At 39.6% G+C, this 24,727-nt stretch overlaps 1 protein-coding gene across 5 annotated transcripts in view; it reads left to right on the top strand.

The window, feature by feature from the left end:
- The window catches only part of jmjd1c (jumonji domain containing 1C), a 120,277-nt gene extending 100,160 nt beyond the window's left edge, over positions 1–20,117 (top strand). For 4 of the 5 annotated variants that reach the window (XM_033034273.1, XM_033034275.1, XM_033034277.1 and 1 more), the window contains 11 exons: positions 491–602; positions 5,255–5,454; positions 6,018–6,299; positions 6,591–6,762; positions 9,620–9,710; positions 11,687–11,817; positions 11,905–12,021; positions 13,840–13,976; positions 15,072–15,245; positions 16,206–16,340; positions 19,292–20,117. In XM_033034273.1, coding sequence (XP_032890164.1) covers positions 491–602; positions 5,255–5,454; positions 6,018–6,299; positions 6,591–6,762; positions 9,620–9,710; positions 11,687–11,817; positions 11,905–12,021; positions 13,840–13,976; positions 15,072–15,245; positions 16,206–16,340; positions 19,292–19,375 — 1,635 coding nt within the window. In that variant the 3' untranslated portion in view covers positions 19,376–20,117. Of the gene's footprint in view, positions 1–490; positions 603–3,579; positions 4,293–5,254; positions 5,455–6,017; positions 6,300–6,590; positions 6,763–9,619; positions 9,711–11,686; positions 11,818–11,904; positions 12,022–13,839; positions 13,977–15,071; positions 15,246–16,205; positions 16,341–19,291 lie in introns of those variants that run through there. The other variant, XM_033034276.1, reaches the window with a different exon arrangement.
- Positions 20,118–24,727: the final 4,610 nt, after the last annotated feature.

The raw sequence follows: 24,727 nt of genomic DNA on the forward strand, positions 1-24,727 counted from the left end.
CCTCAACTACCTTCTGTGGCAGAGAATTCCACAGATTCACCACTCTCTGTGTAAAAAATGATTTTCTCATCTCGGTCCTAAAAGACTTCCCTCTTATCCTTAAACTGTGACCCCTAGTTCTGGACTTCCCCAACATCGGGAATAATCTTCCTGCATCTAGCCTGTCCAACCCCTTAAGAATTTTGTAAGTTTCTATAAGATCCCCCCTCAATCTTCTGAATTCCAGCGTGTACAAGCCGAGTCTATCCAGTCTTTCTTCTTATGAAAGTCCTGCCATCCCAGGAATCAGTCTGGTGAACCTTCTCTGTACTCCCTCTATGGCAAGCATCTGCAATTTTTTCGTGTTTCAGCTGCACATAGGTCGGACCTTTATAAGCTGGGCAGGACCTGTATTGTGTTTTCCCTCGAGATAAAGGCCTTGACTAGTTTTGAATGTATTTTCTAACTTTAGTTTTCTATTTTCTGTCATCTCTTTTGCCTGATTCTGCAGTGTGTCCTAAATCGCAGCACCATCAACTCAGTGGCTAAACAACTTTCAACATCGGAGAACCCAGAGGCTAATGACAATTCCAACAGCCCTAGGATCCACATCATTGCGGAAGGTAAGTTTGCACCATTTGATTCTTACCAATATTAATGGCAAATAGAACGGAAAGCCATAGAAAAGAAAGATAAATGGATAGTAAAAATCGAAGAATACAGTATTAATCAAAAGTTGCCAAGATTCTTTGACCACTTTAGTCTTAGCAGAATATCAATATCATTATCAATCAATCAATATCAGTTTTATTCTTCACTTGCACATAAAGTGCAAGTGAAATGAATTTGCCAGCAGCGGTACAATGAAAAAAGAACACACAAAAACACAATAAAAATTCAACACAAACACTTTGTAAAAGAGTAAAAAGTTAAAATGAAAACTCAATTATTTACTCCCTAACTCGGCTTTTAATGTTATCCATGTGCCAAAGAACTTTAAGCAATGGTATTTGTGCTAAATGTCAAAGTGTATGCTACCAACTCCTATTAGCCGTAGGTTTATTCACTGTTTTTGTTTTTCCAGCTGAAGTTCTCTTTTATATGACAGCAATGTGGGCAATTACAGGAAGCACTTTATGCTTGAGAAAATCTCAGTTAAAACATGCGACTGATGTAATGGCAAAACGCTGGAATTGTTCAAGTCAGGTTTATTAAGTGTTGATGCAGGATTAATATTGTGGCCTTCAAACTTGTCAAAACAGGTAAATGTCAAGGATGTGACGGTTTTAATTGAGAACAAAGCCAGAGAAAGGGACAGAATGGATAAAAGGTTAAGTTTCATTGGTGGAAGGGCACGAGTGATTGAATGCACGATGGTGCATTAAAAAATGGGGTTAATAAGTTTGTGAAGAAGCATAATGGCTGTAGTAGAAGTGTAAATGGCAGCCACATGATCATTACCAGTATGTGCTGCATATGAAAATAAGAACAATGATAATGATTATAATTCTTAAATTCACTGAGACAAATAAGTAGACATTGCCAGATCTTCTCCTTCAAATTTTATTTAATATAGTTTATGTCAAATGAATTATTAGTAAGTTCTGCAACTTGCTAATTGTTGAGCATTGTAATAAATGTTTTGTATCAACCATAGTCCCCGGAATAATCCGATAACTAATTAATTTCCAACCGCAGTGTTTTGGTGGGGCAAAATTGGCAGTAATACCAGAATAATTATGTGCCATTAGAATGATGCCTTGTGACCCTTGCTTCACCAGGCAGGCTAATGTTTATTAAGTTATTGAAACCAGCTTCTCATACTAAATAGCATTCCTACAATGTCTGAATAATTTACAGAGACTCAAAAGACTACAGATGCTATAATCTGGAGCAAAAGACAAATTGGTGGAAGAACTCAGTGGTTAAGAAAGGAGGGAAATGAATGGTTGACGTTTTGGGTTGAGGCCCTGAATCAGGACTGACTAACTCAAGCCAAAATATGTACCATTCCTTTCTCTCCATACTGATGCAGTCTGACCCACTGAGTTCCTACAGCAGCTTGGGTATAGGCAAGGCCAGCATTTCTCTTGGGAAGATGCTCATGTGCCACAATATTGAATGACTGAAGTCAAGTATTGACAGTACTGCTGGTAAGGAGTTTCAGAACTTGGATTGAGTGATGATGAAGGAGCAGTAATGCATTACTAACCAAGGATTGTGTGTGGCTGGAAGAGGTCCTGAAAGGGTATTGTTTTCTTGGCTTGTCCTTGGCAGCATAGGTCGCACGTCTGGGAGATGCTATTGGAGTAGCTTAGATGAATTAAAACAGGACCTTTTGCAATTGGTATATGATACAGAAACATTCTGGTGAGTCTACAGGGAGTGCAGGAACAGGGTCCAACCAGTCTAAAGGATGCATGGAAATGGGCCCCAGTGAATCTAAAGGTAATGCACAAACAGGATCTGATAAGATAAAAGGAAATGCGGTAACGGGATGAGTCTGAAGGGCCTGTTCCACTTTCACGGGCTAATTCACGACCTTTTTTTATTCGTGGACATTTTTCACCATGTTGAAAAAACGCCCCGACCTACTTGATGCCATGAGTACCTACGACTAGCATCACGGCCTGCCTACGACCTACCTACGACCTCGTGACGACCATGCTGCGAGTATAAGTCACGGGCAAACTCGGCAGAGGTCGTGAATTAGGTCGTGAAAGTGGGACAGGCCCTTAAAGGGAGTGCAGGAACAGGGAGTGGTGTCTAAAGAGATTGCGGGAAATAATCGAAGGAGCCTAATGCTAAATCGTTGGAATAATCAATTATCTGAGTTTTACTGAATTTGTGTGAAGGAAATTGGAGATGGGCAGATGGGCCAAAATGGAGTAAAGCAGAGATTCAAAGGAATGGATTAGTCAGGTGGTTGAATCCCTTAGATGGATATAAACAGAAGGGAATTTTAATTTGCATTATTTCATATTATAAAGGCAAGTCTTTTGACTGTTCAACTTTAATATGCTGAGAGAATGGAGCAGCTGGGCTTGTACACTCTGGAGTTTAGATGGATGAGAGGGAATCTCATTGAAACATATAAGATTGTTAAGGGTTTGGACACACTAGAGGCAGGAAACATGTTCCCGATGTTGGGGGAGTCTAGAACCAGGGGCCACAGTTTAAGAATAAGGAGTAAGCCATTTAGAATGGAGACGAGGAAACACTTTCTCACAGAGACTTGTGAATCTGTGGAATTCTCTGCCTCAGAGGGCGGTGGAGGCAGGTTCTCTGGATGCTTTCAAGAGAGAGCTAGATGGGGCACTTAAAAATAGCGGAGTCGGGGGATATGGGGTGAAAGCAGGAACAGGGTACTGATTGAGGATGATCAGCCATGCACACATTGAATGGCGGTGCTGGCTCGAAAGGCCGAATGGCCTACTCCTGCACCTATTGTCGATTGTCTAAAGGCAAGATATTTTCCATTGGATAGTCATTGAACATTGCTATTCATTTGTTGTTTACTTTATGATTTAAAGCAGGAAAAATATATCTGATTAATCACAAATATTTGTCTTTAATTATTCACTGCCTGTTTATTTTCAGAACGCTTTCCCACAGAAGTACATTCCACTTGCTCATATTATTTCCCCGAAGACAATCTAATCTTATTTATTACATTGTTGGCTTGGGTGTACACTGATGAAGAAATGTGTTCCTCTATTTCCTTCCACAATGTACACTTTGAACCATAGTCTTTTCTCTATTATTCTTTAAATTCCACATGTAACTTTTGGAGCTGCTATTTATAATTGATTTACCTTGAAAGGAATGCCTCTAATTGCAAGCAGCTAATAGCTGTATTTTTTTTAATAACCGAAGTGCTGATTGTATCATCTAAAGCATCATGACATTAGTCCACTACTCGCAACTGTCATTTACGACATTTCTTCAATGGGCAAAACCAGCTCTCTTGCATTTGGAATTTTGATGGACTTACTATCAACTCCAAGAAGACTCAGGTTATCTACCAATCGTCACCGACTGAGACAAATCAGAAAAAACCCCATCAATTCAACTTGGTGAAACAACCCTGGAAAATGTGGATCACTTTCCATACCTTGGAAGTCACCTCTCCTCCAATGTCGACCTTGATAACAAGATACAACATCGTCTTAAGTGTGCTGGAACAGCTTTTGGACGTCTTCGAATGAGAGTCTTTCATAATCATGACATCCGAACAGACACCAAAATGTTAGTGTACAAGGCAATGGTGATTCCAACGCTCCTGTATACATCAGAAACCTGGACAACATATCGACGCCATCTGAAAACACTTGAAACACGATGTCTTCGAAGCAGCTTAAATATCAGTTGGGAAAGAAGAACCAACGTCAGCATGCTGAATGAAGCAAAAACATCTAGCATCGAAGCTGTCGTCATCAAGAACCAACTAAAATGGGTCGGTCATGTTGTTCGGATGGAAGACGAGTGTCTATCAATGCAAATCTTCTACTCCCAGCTTAAAGAAGGCAAACGTGAAAGAGGCGGACAAAAGAAGAGATTCAAAGACGCCTTAAAAGCCAGCATGAAGAAAAGTGAAATCGACATTGACAATTGGGAAACCAATGCCAAGGACAGGAAACTCTGGTGAACCAGCATCCAAGAAGGAACAGCGGCCTTCAAAGCCAAGAGATGCGCAGAATTAGAAGAAAAGAGAAAACGGAAAGAGAGGCAGCAACAACCAAAGCCCTCTGGAATTACCTGTCCTGAATGTCGAAGAACTTTCAAAGCCAGGATTGGACTCAAAAGCCACCTGAGAGTCCATAAAAACAACAGAATGTAGACCATCATCCTCCACCTTGAGGGATAGCCTCGACGACTCGCAAATGTCATTACGACATTTCTTCAATGGGCAAAGCCTGCTCTCTTGCATATGGAATTTTGATGTAAATCGTATGTGCTAATATTTTGGGTCACATTTCTAAGTAACTTGAGATAAGTTCCCACTATAGTATAAATGGGCAGATTGAAAAGGAAATATATCTGAGCATGTAATTAAATGTCATTTAAAAAAAATCCAACAATCTAACAAGTGTTAGATTGGTAGCATAGTTAGTTGTAAAATTACTAATGGTTCATTTTCATAATTCTACAAATTAGGTTGCCCGATGATATGTTTATATCCTGCAGCGATGTGGTGGTCGTAGTAAAAACAAATCCATATTAACATGCAAAATGTCAAAGTAAAACATCTGTTTTTCTTTTGAACTGTTTATAGAAAACAAAGAATTGTTCATGTCCAAGGCAGTGAATGTTGAAATAAACCAAATGGATAAGACAGAGAATTGCAAAACGGCTGCCACGAATGAACCGGGGTCAACTCTGCGGGATCTACTTACTGCAACAGCTGGCAAATTGCGATTAGGCTCAACTGATGCTGGTATTGCCTTTGCCCCAGTGTTTTCTGCAGAGACACCTGTAAGTAGAATTTAATAATGTGGATATTATAGGTTTTCCATTTTGTAGTGCAACCATTTTTTCATGTTGTGCAGCTGCACTTGGAGAGGGAAGCTAGTGTAAATCTAACAACCTGCTGCTGTCATGATAATGAATTGATAATGTATTGTCTGTTTTATTTTCTGATAGAAATATTAACTTTATCCATGGTCCTCTATATTAAAGGCATTAAATGGATTTGTTACGAGCTACGAAACAATGAATGTATAGTAGAAATAGTTATATAATGTGTATTTCACATTATATAACTATATATCGCATATCACATATGTCACATATAATGTGCATTTCAAAGTATTTCAACCCGCTGATTTATTTTTCAATGGCGTTGGTTTTATGCATTCCCGTACTTTAGAGTTAGAGACACAGCAGAACACACAGACAATTCATTCAAACTAAGTGGGTTATAATCAACAAAATGTTGTGAGTACAGTAGGCTTGTTATATTTGTATCAAGATAGTCTTAGCTTATGTACATACACTTGATGAGTATTTGACATTGCTTTCTTTGCTACTCCTTGTAGATTGGCAGAGGTGCAAGAAGCATGCCGAATCTCTTAGATGATATAATTGCATCAGTTGTGGAAAATAAAATCCCAGCAAGTAAATCGGAGAAATTGCATGGGAAAGAAGAAACAAATCAACATTTGCAAAAAGAAATTAAAAACTTAAATTTAGGTTCCATCAGCAAGAATCATCCTGAAGAATCATATTCTTGGCTTTGTGGGGGAAATGTACTGTGGCTCCAAGATTCTGGAAATCCCAGCAATTGTAAGATATTCAGAGAATGCTGGAGACAAGAACAGGTCTGTACAAATTCAGATTGAAGAAATCAAAGCAGATCTAAATATTGGGCACTTTACCATTGAAATTGGGTTTATGGCTATTGTTAGAGATGTATTATTGAGAAATGACAAAGACGATGCTTTAATTAAAAAATGTTAGTAATGTCAAATGTTTAGATGTTGTTGGTTCAAATATATATATATTGGGAAATTAATTCATGTGAAATTATGATATTGTTTACTTGGAAATATTCTCTTGAAAATCAATTTTTCCCCTTCTCATCTCCCTATCATAAATAAAATAATTTACAGCCTGTTCTTGTGTCTGGAGTGCACAAAAAACTAAATTCCAACATTTGGAAACCTGAAAGCTTCAATGAGGATTTTGCAGACCAGAAGGTCGACCTAATTAACTGCAAAGATGGCAGTATCGTATCCGGTGTGAGAATTCAAGACTTCTGGGATGGTTTTGAAGATTTAACGAGTAAGTATCACTTGCAAATGATTTGGTTGGAGTGATTGTAATAAGGTTGATTAATTATTTGGACTCTTAATTTGCAAAATAATTTTTGATTTCACACACTCACAAGCATGGGTGATTCTTCAGGAAGTGTCTACTTTGAAGTTTCTGGAAACCCGATTATAAAACTTAAATTGGTGTAACTTTGAATGTTGTTTCACATAGATGAACATCTCTACTATGGGAAAAATATGTTTGGCACAATCTTTTAGAGAATTCAATTTTTTCTTCTACTTTTTCCAGGTTGCCCATTGCATTCAGTCATATCCGTCGCATTTTTATGATGACTGTAAAATATAACTGATTTAAATATATAAAATCAAATTTTTGTCGCAGTCTTTCAAATTATAATCTACCTCAAATAAACCACCAAAAAAAAACTTTTTCAGTCTAACGCATTGATCTTAAACCTTTGTAACAGTTTACTGCCAAGAAAAGTGGTGATTTTCAGCAAGAATGGTAACCGTCACATAACTTTTCACCAACTTCCTCTAAAACAATATTAACTTCAGATGAATAGGCAGAAGCATCCTGTTTATCAATTACAATTCATAATTATGGTAATTGTTGTATTATTTTACACATTATGAGCATAAAATACTCATGTGACGGACATGACGTGGTGGAGATGATCAGGTTCAGGTTAGATCAAGTGACCGAGATGACTGAAGGGTGATCCTTCAGTAACTGTCTACTTTGGTGTCCCGCTACTTTGATGCTGTATATAAGGAAAATCCGTAATTCTATCCCATTTCTTCTTTTTCTATATTGTTAATAAACATAATCCTCATAAATAAAGATTAAACCCTAAATGAATAAAGGGAAAACCACATGTCCCGATGGTTACTTGTGAAATTTCAAGTCAGCATATTTATTTAATGGGGGATCTATCTGCAATGAAAATACTTTTAAACGGTAGGTATCAATAATTAAAATATTTATCACACCCTTAAAAAAAAAAATCCTCTATTCTTGATAGGGTTAGGGCTAGGGTTACGGTTAAGGCTAGGGCTAGGGTTATGGCTAGGACATTTTTTATTTTCTAAGAGTTCAGCACCGTTCGGAGGTGGTGCTGATTAAAGGTACTCCCGTTATGCTGCAAAAAGCGGAGTTTTCACACGCTTCTCGTCCCGGGAATCAGGAGAAATTCACTTTCGAATTCTGCGGTCTATTGAGGGCGGAAGCTCGCTTCTATTCCATTTAATTAAATCCATGTGGCATTGCTCAACACAGATGAGTGACGGTAAATGACTCTAATCGTTGGGACAAGAAATTTTTCAAAATAACAGTAAGATTTATAATTTTATCAAGATTGGAGGAATTTTTTTTAAGGGTGATAAATATTTTAATTATTAATACCAACTGTTTAAAAGTATTTTCATTTCAGATAGATCCCCCATTAAATAAATATGCCGACTTCAAATTTCACAAGTAACCATCGGGACATGCGGTTTTAGAAACATCGAAAATAGGTGCAGGAGGAGGCCATTCGGCCCTTCGAGCCAGCACCGCCATTCATTAGATAGATAGATAGATCCTTTAATAATCCTTTACAGGAAATTACAGTGCCACAACAGCTTCAAGACAGACATAACACCACACATTTCCTCAGATAACTTCCATACTTAATAAGTTAAAATACAATGAATGAATACTAAAAAAGTGCAACGTTATTTTTGTGCATTGTAAAACCTTATAGCAGCTGGTATACAAGACTTCCTATATCTCTCAGTTTTGCACATTGGTGCAATCAGTCTCTGACTGAAGGTGCTGCTCTTGATCACCTTCAGGGCGTGGAGTGGGTGAGTGGGGTTGGTCATTATTGAACCCAGTTTGTTCAGAGTTCTGGCCTCTGCCACCTGCTGGACCGTTAGTTGCTCAGCCCCGACCACTGAGCCGGCCTTCCTGATCAGCTTGTCCAGTCTGTTTTTGTCCGCTATGCGGGCGCCTTCTCCCCAACAGGCCACAGCAAAAAACAGAGCACTGGCCACCACTGAATGGTAGACACTGCACAGCAGGGGTTGGCAGATGTTGAATGACCTTAGCCTCCTTAAGAAATACAGTCGACTTTGTCCCTTCCTGTACACCGCCTCCATATGACTCTTCCAGTCCAGCTCACTGTCAAGCTGCACACCAAGGTACCTGTGGTTGGCGACCACCTCCACCTCAGTGCCCCTGATGGTGATTGGTGTTGGTTGAGTCCTCCTCCTCCCCCTCCTGAAATCCACAACTATCATGGCTGATCGTCCCCAATCAATAACCCGTGCCTGCCTTCTCCCCATATCCCTTGATTCCACTAGCCATTAGAGCTCTATCTAACTCTCTCTTAAATCCATCCAGTGATTTAGCCTCCACTGCCCTCTGTGGCAGGGAATTCCACAAATTCACAACTCTCTGGGTGAAAAAGTTTCCGGGGGGGGGGCATCGAACATCGGGGAAAAAAAAAAAAAATTACACTATTCATTTAGGGTTTAATCTTTATGAGGATTATGTTTATTAACAATATAGAAAATTAAGAAATGGGATAGAATTGCGGATTTTCCTTATATACCGCATCAAAGTAGCGGGACACCAAAGTAGACACTTACTGAAGATTCACCCTCATATCAATGGCACCTTTTTCTAATGCATGTTAAATATTTAAACTTTATTGAGTAACCAAAGCAATTAATTCTCACTAGTTTAAGTTTATGATTGTCACGTGTACCTAGGTACAGTGCAAAGCTTTTGTTTGCATGCTATCAAGTTAAAGAAAAGACTACGTTTTAAGAATAAACTGAGTACATTTATATTTTACCTCGAGTCTTTATCCCTTATCCAGAGCGATTGAAGTCTAAGAATGGGGAATCTTTATTGCTGAAGCTCAATGATTGGCCTTCTGGTGAAGATTTCAAAACCATGATGCCTTCTAGGTAATTATGGCAGTTGAATTTTAATGACTTGCATGGTAGTAATGGCACTGTTTAATTTTTAACTTGCAGTACAGTTCCATGAAGAACAGCACTCTTCTCAATAGCACTCTTCTCAATGTTTTAAAGGTCAGAAAAGGGCATCTGTAAGATGCATAATGCAGTTAGCATCTTCCACTTCAGTAGCTGTGACAGTAGTGGAGTTGATGAAATCAGTGAATTTCCACAGCAGATGAAGGGCAGCACAGTGGCGCCGCTAGTAGAACTACTGTCTCTCAGTGCCAGAGACGTGGGTTTGTGGACTTTGGAAGGGGTAGGATGGGGACCCACAGTCCCATTTATATCAACGGGTCGATGGTGGAAAGGGTTAAGAGCTTCAAATTCCTGGGCGTGCATATTTACGAAGATCTCTCCTGGTCCCAGAACACTGATGCAATTATAAAGAAAGCACATTAGTGCCTCTACTTCCTGATAAGATTACGGAGAGTCGGTATGTCGAGGAGGACTCTCGAACATCTACAGGTGCACAGTAGAGAGCATGTTGACCGGTTGAATCATGGCTTGGTTCGGCAACTCGTGCACCCAGGAGCGGAAAAGACTGCAAAAAGTTGTAAACACTGCCCAGTCCATCATCGGCTCTGACCTCCCCACCATCGAGGGGATCTACCACAGTCGCTGCCTCAAAAAGGCTGGCAGCATCATCAAGAACCCACACCATCCTGGCCACACACTCATCTCTCCGCTGCCTTCAGAAGGTACATGAGCCTGAAATCTGCAACAACCAGGTTCAGGAATAGCTACTTCCCCACAGCCATCAGATTATTAAACTCAACTCAAGCAAAATCTGAACTTTAATTAGCTTACTGCACTTTATATGCTTATTTATGTGCGTATATATATATTCAATGGTATATGGACACACTGATCTGTTCTGTATTATTTATGCCTGCAATATTCTGATGTGCTGAAGCAAAGCAAGAATTTCATTGTCCTATCTGGGACACATGACAATAAACTCTCTTGAATCTTGATCCTGACCTTGAGGTTCCATGTGACCGTGTGGGTTTCATCCGGGTGCTTCGGTTTCCTCCCACATCCTAAAGACGTGCAGATGTGTCGATTTATTGGCCTTTGTAAATTGCCCCTAGTGCGCAAGGAGTGAACGAGAAAGTGGCATGACATGGAACTAGTGTGAACGGGTGAACTATGGTCTGTGTGGACTTGGTGGGCTGATGGGACTGTTTCCATGCTATATCTCTAAACTAAGTCACGTTTCTCAAGTGACATTTCAGGACCCTTCTCGGTTTGAGGAAGGGTCATGATCTGAAAAGTTGTGTGAGCACAAGATTGAATATAATCATTTTATTTAGCTAGTGGGCTTCGCAAGTTGGCATTATTTTTAAGATATTAGTCACCTATAAAATGGACGTTCCCATCACAATGCAGTGCAGGTTTCTTTACAGCAGGGGCCGCGGAACCGGGGGGGAGGGGGCTGCCGCCCCCCCACGTTTTTGGCGAGACATGCTTCATAACCCGAAATTATCCGGCCCACAGGCGTATTTTTCTCTTCTTCTGAGGACCTCTGACATCCAGAATCTCAGCACAAGCGCACAGTGAGCGCAGCAAAACTAAAGATCATAGAGCGGAGTTCCGCCCCCCCGCCCCCCCCAAAACCCTCCCTCCCCTCCGCTCAACGGCCAATCACTGTCACAGTCGAGATATGGGGCAGTGAACGAAGCGCTGTGATTAGCCGCTGAGCGGAAGGGAGGGGGGGGTGGAGAGAGCATCCAGTGGCATTGACTTTATGTCACAGTTCTGAAATGAAGCAATACAATTGTGTGATTCAACTCTGAACCAATATTGCTGTGTCTTGAAATGTTATACCTTATTTGCTTAAAACGTTTAAGCTGGTAGTTCACCATTTTAAGACATTACTTTGCACAGTATTTTAAATATTATCCTGTTTCCCTCCCTTTTAGGTATGATGACTTTATTAAAAATTTGCCACTGTCACAATATTGCAATCCTGAAGGAAATCTAAATCTGGCATCCCGGCTACCGAATTTCTTTGTTCAACCAGACCTAGGGCCGAAACTGTATAGTGTTTATGGTAAGCACAAAGTGTTCTGCAGTGTTCAAAATATTTTTTTTGGGAGGGTAGGAAGGTCTAATATGTAAGTGATTGCATTATTTACAGGACAAACATCAGTGAAAGAACATGGAACTACTAACCTCCATCTAGATGTTGCTGATGTAGTCAATGTCCTTGTCTATGTAGGAGTACCAAAAGGGAATGGAAACAATCACAGAGCAGGTAATGTTTTCAAAGCAACGGTTTGTGAACTTTTTAATGAGTCATTACTGCACGTTTTTAGCCTTTCTACCTATCTAACTTTATCACCAATATTTAAAGCAACAGATTTTAAGCAATTTGAATTTAACTAAAACATACCATGCATCATTAGGTAGTGCAAAAGAGAAAATAAACAGAGTCCAAAATATAGTGTTACAGCTACAGAGAAAAGTGCAGATTAAAAAAAAAAAAGACAAGGTTTGCAACAAGGTGGATTGGAAGATCTGGAATTCATCCCTAGCAAATGCGAGGTCCATTTAAAAGCCTGATAACAGTGGGGAAGAGGCAGATCTCAGTACATGTTTTCACACTTTTGTATCGTCTACCCAAGGGGAGAGGGTGAGAATAGAGATGAACCAGGGTGTGAGTGGTCTTTAATTATGTCAGCTGCATTCCTGTGGCAGTGTAAAGTGTGAAACTGGAGACGACTCCTCAACATTTACATTCAAAGAATTGAAGGTATTACCTGATCTTCGAATGTTACGCATTTAGCATTAACAACCTAATTGTTTTAGAGTTGCAGATAAGGGGGGGTGGGGGAAGTGTTGTGGTTGCGGGGGCTACAGTAGGGGGGCTAGGCAAACGATCAAAGGTGTGAGGTCAGGTGGATGGCCTGGGTTGGATGAGACTGGTGTCTCCGAGTCTGCGGGTTGCCTGGGCAGATGAATTGGGCTTGAGAGTGATGCCTTGGGATCAGTGATGAGCTGGATGGAGCAATCAGGAACAATGAAAATTATAACGTATGATGAGTGTTTGATAGCTCTGGGCCTGTCCTCACAGTAGTTTAGAAGCATGAGGGTGGATCTCATTTAAACATCAAATAATGAAAGGCCTGGATAGAGTGCACGTGGAGAGGCACTTGTGGGAGAGTAGGACCAGATGGCACAGCCTCCGAATAAAAGGATTTGCCTTTAGAACGGAGACGAGGAAGAATTTCTCTAGCCAGGTGGTGAATCTGTGGGAATCATTGCCACAGATGGCTGTGGAGCCAAGTCTTTGGGTATTTTTTAAAGCAGAGTTTGATAGGTTCTTAATTAGTGAGGGTGTCAAAGGTTACGGGGAGAAGGCAGGAGAATGGGGTTGAGAGGAAAAGATAGATCAGCCATAATTGAATGACAGAGTAGACTCGCTGGGCTGAATGACCTAATTCTGCTCCTGTGTCTTATGAACACAACATTTAAATAAGGTACTCTCCTGGGGGAAGGTGGATACCTCTGACTTTCTAGCAGATACCAGAGTTGTTCGTATTATGTATGATAGAATTTTGGACAGGTGAAGTCAAGTGACTATTTTAAGTTTTTTTTTTACTTCATTGCATGAGTCAAATGATCTTCTAAATGTTCTGCATATCAATAGAAATGTGCTGTGTGTTTCATCCTGAACTTACTGGTCCAAAGTAAACATGACCTCTGAAGTCCAACAAATTAAAATTGCAATTATTGCAGTGATAATAGGTATTTAGCTGAAGACGGCAACAACACATCATGTGGAAGAAACGGCACCTCCACAAGTAACCTTCGCATATAACTGTTGCTATGCAGATAACGGTCACGTTTGTCTTGTAATAGTAGTGAATTACTTCACCTTTATTACTGTGAAGTGTCGACCTACATTGTCATAGTTTGCCGGAGAAGTTTCACAAATAACACCACTCATACTTACTCTAAAATGACCTGTGACTGAGGAAAAGACTGGTTTTAGTAGAATATGCTGAATGTTAAATTAAACATCCTGATACCTAGTGATATTAGCTAAGATTACTATCTCCTGTTTTTCCAGCTATCTTGAAAAAAATGGAAGAAGAAATTGATGAAAGCACAAAGAAGAGATTGAAGAACAGTAATGAGACTCCAGGTGCTTTGTGGCATATCTTTTCAACTAAAGATACAGACAAAATAAGGGAGTTTCTGCAAAAGGTATACAGTTCATGCATTTATTGAACACAGGCATTCAGAAAAGGTGCAGGCATCTGTGGTGGAACATATTACATTGAAACGTAAATGCAGCCATGAACCCATTGTAATAAAAAACAAAATATCAGTAATGTCAAATGTTTTGAAAGTAATATGTATTTTATGGTTCCCTCAAAAGGAAGTTTGCATTGGCTCCTTTCTGAAGAATTTAACACCTCTCTAATTTTAACTGCATGTATGATACTTGTAGAGTTTTTAAATCTTTAAGTAAAGCAAGAAAACTTGCTGCACAGTAAACCCTCGTTATAACAGACCATACGGGGGGAGGAATGGTGTCTGTTATTGTAATTGTCTGTTATAACCGAGTATGGTATTATAATTGTATATAGTTGAAACGAAGAACTGCAGATGGCGGTTAATGCACATGAGGACACAAAGTGCTGGAGTAACTCAGTAGGTCAGACAGCATCACCGGAGAACATGGATAGGTGACGTCTGGACTCTTCATCAGACTGATTCAGTCTGCTGAGTTACTCCAGCACTTTGTGTTGTTTCACCTTAAAACAAGGCGCCGATGCTCAGCACCAGCTGACAATGCTCAGCACCAGCGAGCCCTTCTTCACTGGTACACGCGGCTGATGTTGTGGCTCAAGTTGTGACTCCTGCTGACAGCGCTTTCTTCAAGCTGCCTCCAACGACCAGATACGATCGGTCACCGTGAGGTTCCCTCCCCTCTCACCTGCTGCCGCTTACAATGTGGAGTATGTCGGTGACTCCAGGGGAGAAGGAGGAGGGTGCAGCGGTGGAGGGGGAGGTGTTGAAGACGGCGACTGGACAGAGAGATGGAAGAAGTAGGAGAGAGTGGCGGTCAGGCGGATAAAGGGGTCCATTAAATGGGTTTAGAAGGGGTCCATTAAATGGGTTTACTGTACATCCTTTGAGATAAGTTGTATTTACTTTGCATTTGTGCTTCCTAAACATTGTTAAACTTTTGAAATTGGGCCATGCTTAGAAAAAAGCCCTGTATCGCCTTATGTTATTTGGTAGCCTGAGTTTACTAGTGGTGAGTTTTTTTTTTTTTTAAACATTTTCTAAAAGGTTAATGAGGAATTGGGTCAAGAGTCACCTGAACATGATCCACTCCTTGATCAGATCTGTTACCTGGACAAGAAAATGCGCCAGAGGCTCTGCGAAGAATGCGGAATACAATGCTGCTCCATCTTGCAGTTCTTGGGTGATACATTCTTAATACCAGCTGGGACATTGCGTCAGGTAATTCAGGATATTCATGCCAGTTGATCTCAATACATGGTGATTGAAAGCAGAGGGTAGAGGCCTGTGGGGTTTTCTGACTGGAAATCTTTTGCTTGTAACATACATTAATGACTTAGATGATGATATAGGTAGTCTGAATAGTAAGCTTGCAAATGTTGCAAAAAAATGGAGGGATCATAGATAGCAAAGTAGTTTTGGCTGGGGTTACAAAGGGATATAGATGATCTGGAAGACTGGTTGGAGCTAAGGCAGATGGATTTTAATCCAGACAAATGGGGATATGATGCATTTTGGCAAGTTAAATTCTGCAAAGACATTTAGAGTAAATGTCAGATACCTTGGGAGTGTTGGGTTTATTCTCAGAGGGTGATTTTATAGATTTTATAACATTTAGGATGGGCATAAATGGGATAGATCATGTCTTTTTCCATGGACATGAGAAGTAAAATTTAAAGTAAATTTGAGGGGTATGTTTTTCACACGGTGTGAGTCGAGTTGCCAGATGAGGTAGTATTTGCAAATACAATTTTATAAAGTACTGGCAGATGTAAGGTTTACACAGTCACTGGCCTATTACTGGCAAACAGGATTAGCATGGATATGTACCACAATCACCATGAATGAGGTTGACCTAAATAGTCCGTTTCTGTGCAATATGATTCTATGGTTTTATATCTTTGCTTCTTTGTCTTCAATCATATAAAGAAAGAATGCAGAGTGCAGCAATTCCAGGAGCATTCTTTATTCAAGTTATCCCCTCAGACATTGAGCTTTATTTATATTTTAATTGTTGTTTGTTTCCAAAATGGGGGTACAGTGCATAAATTAAGATTCCTTGTTAAGATGTTTTTCTTAATCAGAACTGTTCCTATAATGAAACGTAATCTGTTTTGGCAAGTTATATTTGTTTATTCATTGTTAGATTCATTGAACAGTGGTTTGATGATTGCTTTGCAGATGCAGAGTATTTACAGTTGCATTCAAGTTTCTGAAGACTTTGTGTCACCTGAGCACATAGCACAGTCTTTCCATCTGACACATGAGCTAAGACATCAGTCAAAAGATGAGATAAACTACGAGGATAAATTCCAGGTATGAACCTTTTTGCTCTTAACGCTCTACTGGCCAGTTCCAATTAAGGTTTTGAAGGAAAAATGGTTGTTTTCAGAAGAGGAAGAGTTGGGAAGAGAGAGCAATGAATTCTAAATTATTGTAGTATTATTCATTAGATTCTTAGTTTATAATTTCACATAATTTATGACCACCATTTTTTGTTGCTTCAGTTACATTGCATAAACCGAGGGTAATAGTAGGTATGTTGCAAAGCCTACCTGAAACGTCGTTGAAAATCTGTCGCTGAGGGTGTGCGCGATTTTGGCGCCGTTTAGAGGGGGCGGGTTTAAAACGCGATTTTCTCTAGGCTGTTCAAATCGAGGATGTTCAGCCTAGTTAATTATTAACGGAAAATCGCTGAAAGACCCCGTCGCAAAAGCTATTATTAGTTTTAAAGGCCTCGTAAAATAGTTATAGTAGTTTAAAAATCCATCTCTAAACCCGCGAACACCAGCAACCGCAGGGTCTCATAAAGCAGTCAACTGAAGGAAGGCTGTATATTTTTACATTAAAAAGGGCTTCTAAAGATCCCTTTATAAAAAGTTTAATATTGCGAGTAGCTCATTTTGGGCCCATTATATCCCGCAGTATTTTTCTCGGCATTTGGGGGGCACAAATCTACCGCAATGTGAACGTTCTAAACCAGCGCGTTCCACAGGGATCCACTGGAAAGCTGATTTAAATGGGCATTTATTTACAGCAATTAAACACTAAATTCCTTCCATTTGGTCTATAAATTAATGTAAATGAGATTTAAAAATCATGTTTTATTGTGAATTATTTGTGAATATTATTTGGACATTTAGGCTATTTAAAAATGTTAATCATTTATTAAGTAATGGATAGATGTTTAGATCTAGTAATTGAAGTCTGAAATTAGCTACAATTGGGTAACTAACTAATTATATGCTTTAATTTCAGGTCATCCAAGTAAGATTATTTTATATTTGTTTCAGAATGCTTCAATCTATGATAACTGAAAATTTCATTCAGTTCTCTTAATTTTTAAGAAAGTTATGGGCTTTTGACTGTTCACGATCACAGCTTTTTTGTTATGTCCATAGAAAACCAATAGGGAACAAGATGCTCATTTCCCAGTATGAAAATGGCCATAACTTTTTAAATACTTGAGATATGAAAGTGAATTAGGTGTCAAATTAAACTTATGTTTATGCTTTATCTGATGGGATAAATTGCAGACTTGATTTTTAAAATCTCAAAATTTTGTAACATTGCTAGTAATAGGTCCAAAAAAATGCATGTTAATATCTTGAACATAGCAGGAAAATTCATTTGTTTCCATTATTCCATAAATGTTCATAATAGTTGTCCTGTTAGTGGAATTGTATATTTTTGTTTATAGAATCTACTATCCATGCATCTGATTTACAACAATTTGATGAATAGAATTCATTGACCAAATCTCTTGTAAGCAGAACATTACATACAGTGCCCTCCATAATGTTTGAGACAGACCCATCGTTTATTTATTTGCCTCTGTCCTCCACAATTTGAGATTTGTAATAGAAAAAAAAACATGTGGTAAAAGTGCACATTGTCAGATTTTATTAAAGGGTGATACAACTAACTCCATTTCACATTTTAGTACTGAATAAGATAACACAACATTATGTCCATTCTGGCAGTTTTGATTCTTTAGTAAAACTATCTAATTAATCTTATTTTCCTCTTCTTTATAACCATATAACAATTACAGCACGGAAACAGGCCATCTCGACCCTTCTAGTCCGTGCCGAACACATAATCTCCCCTAGTCCCATATACCTGCGCTCAGACCATAACCCTCCATTCCTTTCCCATCCATATAACTATCCAATTTATTTTTAAATGATAAAAACGAACCTGCCTCCACCACCTTCACTGGACGCTCATTCCACACAGCTAACACTCTCTGAGTAAAGAAGTTCCCCCTCATGTTACCCCTAAACTTCAGTCCCTTAATTCTCAAGTCATGTCCCCTTGTTTGAATCTTCCCTACTCTCAGTGGGAAAAGCTTTTCCACGTCAACTCTGTCTATCCCTCTCATCATTTTAAAAAACCTCTATCAAGTCCCCCCTTAACCTTCTGTGCTCCAAAGAATAAAGCCCTAACTTGTTCAACCTTTCTCTGTAACTTCAACCTTTCTCTGTAACTTCAACCTTTCTCTGTAACTTCAACCTTTCTCTGTAACTTCAACCTTTCTATCTTAAGTTTTTTTTCCTTCAAGTATATTTGATTATATTCGAACATTGCCACCCTATCCAAATGCCACCAATTTATTTCACATATTAATAGGGAGCGTAACATTTTCCTGTATCTTTGATAATTCTTTGCCAGTCATTGAAATGTGTATCTTCTGGTTAGTTCTTTCTGCTTTGAAACAGTTTTATTTTTCTTAATCAAAATAAATATTTCTCTGTCTGTCTTTGGTCTTCTCCATTCTAAGATTAATTCCAACTTCCAAAAACTCCGTACTATCTCTAAATCATAACATTCTTACTAAAGTGTAGCTCTATCCAAGACCCTTAGAAATTGCAGAGAATTGTGGGCGCAGTCTAGACCATCACACGAACCGACCTCCCTTCCATTCACTCCACTTCCTTATTACAGTGTTCATTGGACAATCTGTTAACTCAAGATGAACTGACCATAGTTCATACTCTTGCAAGATGGGAAACCTCTTAGCAGCATCTGCCTTGTTATACCAGCCTCAGAATTTTGATTATGATGGGAGGAACTCTAGATATTTGTGTATCTGGCTTCGTATGGCTTTGTTTATTGGCTAATATAATTGGCTTCAACATTTCGTATATAGGCTAATATAATTGGCTTCCACATTTAACAGCAAATATATTTTCTAATGTTAAAATGATGGCCAATATTTATCCTTGGAATTGTTTGTGCTAATCAATTCTAATGTCTTTCTGCAGATAAAAAATATAATTTACCATTCTGTTAAAGATGCTGTGGGAACTCTGAGACTGCATGAAGAAAATGCACATCAAAAGGTTTAGTTTTTTCAGACCATTGAGAATTTACATCACCGTCTTTTAACATAAGTACCTACAGTGCCATAATCACCATTGTGGCTACTGTATTTATTGGCCGGTCTATCGAAATTATTATAATTAGAAAAGCGAAATGTAGCTATAATAACCTGCAGAAAAATAGCACTGTGGTGTTCCATGTACTATATTGTACATTTTGAAAATGACAAATGTATTTATTTTTTGAAAAATTGTTACAGAACTTTATGCTGTTATAGATCTAATGTAAATGTGATTTGTACAGTTTAGTTTGCTAAAATTGATATTTTTCACTACATTGAGACAGTTACTGTGAAAAGGCAGATGCAATTACCAGCAATGCCTATTTTTTAATCGCTGAATCGCACAGCCATCCATGTCATACCTTAAGGTATTGCCAAAAGAAGTACACTTTGAAGTTCCTTATAGGCCAGATAATGGATGGATATACTACATGCATTAGCTTTTAATTAACTATTCATTGTAACATTAAAACATTTACAGTGTTGTAATTTATTCAAAATGTCATCCTGTTTTGTTATATTAGTTATTGTGAATCTTTTGCAAGCAAAATGACTTTTAAAGAAGAAAGTTGATATTCTATGTAAATACATATAAATATATACATCAATTATGTATTTTTTTAAAGCATAGCTTGCTTCAATTTATTAAAGTACCTGTGTTATGTGCTTTATACATTAAAATTCAAAGGGGTTTTACATTTTGAAATGCAATCGATTCGTCTGTTATCCAAATATACCTGATTAGTGTATGCCAGTAAATCTGTGCATAAACTTGATGTCCGTTCTGGAGACTTTCCAGAGAGTATTTCACATGCACTTCGTTTCTTCAGCAGTAGCTCAGTTGGTGGCATTGTAGCCTCTGAATTTGAATCGGGTCCTACACAAGTTGACCCTCCAGTGTTCTACTGAACCTGCTGCATTACCAAAGGTGCCACGTTACAACTGAGACATTATAGTTTGTTTCATCTGCTTTCTCAGGTGGTTGTAAAGTGTCCCAGGAAGTGGCCTTTCAAGAGAATTATGCTGGCACTCTGGCCAATTCAGCCCTCAGTCTACATGCTGCTTGTGTAAGCTCACTATGTGTAAATTGGCTACTGTGTATCCAATTACAACTCACTTCATTTTCTCGTATTTTACATGGTCATATGATGTAGCGATGGTCATTCAGCCCATCTAAATCCTCCAGCTAATGGAGTATTTCCATCAAACCATCCCACATTTTTTCCCCACTAACACTAGTTTTTCGCAACTGCACATTAATACCCTGCTATGTGTCCTGCTGCCCATCTATACAAATGGACAGTTAACAGCACACCTTTGTATTGTGGTGGGAAACTGAAGTACCTGGAGGAAACCTATGCAGAGACTGGCATCTCCATTCAGACAACACATAGGTTGCGGGGGCTGTGAGACAGCAACATCTAAGCTTATTGTGGTGCGCTGTGGTTCCGACTAGTGCAGTTAATTGCAGTTAACATATTACCTAGCTGAATTTGATGAGGGATGGAGATTAGCAGAAATGGGGGAAGCCAGTGGTCGTGCATCATAAGAAGCATTTTGCAGAGCAAAAGTAGACTGTGTTGTCCAATACAGTCCAGTGTTTGTGATCCATGGGAGCCTTCATGGATGGCACAGTGGTGTAGCTGATAAGAGCTGCTGCCTCACTGCGCCAGAGACCCAGCTTGATCCTGACCTCGGGTGCTGTCTGTGCAGAGTTTGCACGTTTTCCCTGTGAGGTTTCATCCAGTTGTTCTGATGTCCTCCCACATCCCAAAGACATGCGGGCTTGTAGGTTTATTGGCCTCTGTAAATTGTCTCTAGTTGTAGGGAGTGATGAGAAAGTGGGATAACATAGAACTAGTGTGAATAGGCATTTGATCGTTGAAGTGGGAGTGGACTTGACGGGTCCAATGGTCTGAAGAAAACGTCACCCATTCTTTTTCTCCAGAGATGCTGCCTGACCCGCTGAGTTTCTCCAGCAATTTATGTCTGTCTTTGATGGGTCCAGGGGTTTGTTTCCATGCTGTATCTCTAAACTTCTCCAAGAATAGCTAATCTCACTCTGTCCTTCTGTTCCATTTTCCCTCTTGTTTTGTGTAGCTTTCTTTTAAATGGGAGTGTGTTCCACATTCATACCACTGGCCGAAGGAGTTCACGCTGAATTATTTTGCGATCGTGACCATGCATTTATGATCTCTAATTTTGTATTCCTTTCTCAAATAATGTGCTTTTCTCTTCTTCCACCTACCCCTATTTTGCAATTTAAAAAAATCATAATTATCCTTAATAGTTTGTTATTTTCCAGAGTAACAGTGATATCATTTCTTGCATATATGATTGGTTTTGTAGACTGGTTAGGATTCCAAAATTCTACTAATTTAGTTTAGAGATGCAACATAAAAACAGGCCTTTTGGCCCGCTAAGTCAACACTGACCATTGATCACCCATTCACAGTAGTTCTTTGTTCTCCCATTTTCTCACCCACTCCCTAGGGGCAATTTGCAGAAACTAATTGACATACAAATCCGCACGTCCTTGGGATGTAGGGGGAAACCTGAACACCCCGAGGAAACCCACACGGTCACAGAGAACGTGCAAATTCTACACAGACACAACACCAGAGGTTAGGATTGAACCGTGTCTCTGGTGCTGTGAGACAGCAGCTCTTCCAGCTGCACAACTGTGCCGCCCTACTACTGGTCAATTAAATCCTTGCAAATTTTAAATACCCACCATATCCTGCAGAACAAATTTTGACTCAACACGCCAGTCAGAGGACATTTCTTACATTAAAAGTGGATGTTTAAATAAAGCCATTTATGAAAGCAAAATCTGTTTCTATCCTTATGGGGCTTTTTCACGGAGCGAGTTGACGCAAGATGTCACCAGAGTGAAGTGGTCGCGGTCCAGCACGAGTCTCGCACGATATAATGGTGGGTAGATAAGAGTTCCCACGGTACTCGGCATTTCTGTTATTTGTGCGAGTGACTTGTCCGTCTCCCGAGCTTTCGCGTTAAATCTTGAATGAACATCGTGAACTACACGTGACACAAATGATGTAACTTTTTTTTTCACACACTATAAATATCCTCCCTTGGTTGAATTGGCTCATTTAGAGACATGTTTTACTGTGTATGTGGGAGACACAGATGGACTGAGCACAGTACCTCGGTCTTACTGTGTGTGGGAGAGGGGGAGAAAGAGAAGTACACTCACAGAGGCAGAGTCTCTCAGCCTGTGTAAGAGGGAGGGAGAGAGAGGCACACACAAGGTGGATGTGAAATCTCACCTGCCTGTTTCAGTGACAGACACTCGCCGCCAGTAAATGAAGACACCCCCATCTGTCTCCCCCTCCTCTCCCTCGACTCCCCCACCTTTCCCTCCCAACTCCAGTCCCGTCCAGACCCCCTGGGAAACTGAATAGAGCAACAATATAGATATAGAAACTGAAACAATATAGAAACTGAATAGAGCAACATGGCAAAAACATCTCTGACACGCTTTACCCCCTTTCTTTGAGATTTTCTGGGAGCCATCTCTGCAAGTGTTCCTGTTAAAAAGATTATCCAACAATGACAATTAGGTGGGACGTCCTCGAAGGACACATGTTCCCTTGTCGATATTGAGACCACCTTTTTTACTCACCTTCTGTCCCCTCTGTCCAGCTTCCGGGTTTACCGTTCGCAGGAGTTCCCACGCGCTATATCTCTAAAATCTGAAGTTAGGTAATGTCTAATGGAACTGCAGACGCTGGTTAATGCTGGTTAATACGCACAGAAGGACACAAAATGTTGGTGTAACTCAGCAGGTAAGTCAGATCTGGGAAGAAAAACATAAAAAGCTGGAGTAAGTCAGCGGGTCAGGCAGCATCTCTGGAGAAAAAGAATAGGTGGCGATTCGAATCGGAACCCTTCTTCAGACAGCCTAATCGGAATTGAGTCTGAAGATGTGTCTCGTCCCGAAACATCAGCTATTTTTATCCAGAGATGCTGCTTGACTCGCTGAGTTACTCCAGCTTTTTGTGTCTGTCTTCGGTTTAAACCAGCATGTGCAGTTCACTCCTTACACGGGTCTCTGTACAACATTGATTGGTAGCGTTCTGGACCCTGCTTCGGAAAGGCATCGATCGCTAGTCGGCGAGGACTCCGACCTGTATCTCTCAAAGAAGTACATGTGAAAAATTTCTCACGGACCATAAAAATGCGTAACCTTTCAGTTAAGTCCCTTTTAAAGTCCCTTTTAAAGATTATAGTTATATTCTTGAATCTCATTAACATAACTCATGAATAATTTGATGTCCATATGCGGATGCAAATCTTTATTTTTATTTTTTAAATTCAATCCCACAGAAGACAATTTTTACTCACCTTCTGTCCCCTCTGTCCAGCTTCCGGGTTCACCGTTCGCAGGAGTTCCCACGGTACCCGCAAGAGTTATTACGGATATCGCACTGGCCACTACGTCCATATAATGTTGCAATACTCAACCACAAGTGTACAAGTCAATCTTGGAGAAATTCAAACTTTCTTGAATTTTCTCCCGAGTGACCAAGATACACGATTACCTGCCGTTAGCGCTACGGTGGTCCACGGTGGTCCACGAATGCCGTACTGTTATCGCACGAGGTTCCCACGATGTTAAACTCTGGTTAACTCTTGCGTCAAGTCGCCCCGTGAAAAGGCCGCTTTACTCTCCCAACCTTGATCTATACCTCCTGCAAGTGCAAATAATATCAGCTCTATTGATTTTACAAAATTGTTCTCATAAGAGGTGCATTCATATTTACTGTAATAAAGCCAAGTGCATTCATATTTACTGTAATAAAGACTGCCTGTGAACTTTCCCCATTAATGTGGACAATAATGTTGAAAAATACCGACTTCCAGCCCTTGAAAATTATAGTCCTTGGTCTTCGCCCTTTCACATTTGTAAACTTCTTGTGGGTCTAGGTAGAGGTCCATTTGACAAATAATTGTTTATTCAAAGTTTGGTCCCAAAATAATTAAAGTTTGGGTGTAGGAAATAGACGAAAGAACCATCCAGCAAAAGCATGTTTGAATTGACAGCTGTGTGCATTTTAGAGCTATTTTTATATGTCACCCATTTAAATTTTATATGGATTATTTTTAATAACAGCATATAAACCTATGCATGGTGCACCTAATTTTTTAAGTTTATAGAAATTGTTTTCAGCTTTCATTCCCTTTGGAATTTCAAAGCATTCAAAATAGAACTGAACTCAGAGTCAGGAATCTCTCTGGGTTGTATCAGGACAGAGAGAGAGAGAGAGCTGTGGAGTAGGCACCTTGATTCAAG

The sequence above is a fragment of the Amblyraja radiata genome, chromosome 15 (genome assembly GCF_010909765.2).
Source record: "Amblyraja radiata isolate CabotCenter1 chromosome 15, sAmbRad1.1.pri, whole genome shotgun sequence".
NCBI classification, from domain to species: Eukaryota; Metazoa; Chordata; class Chondrichthyes; order Rajiformes; family Rajidae; genus Amblyraja; species Amblyraja radiata.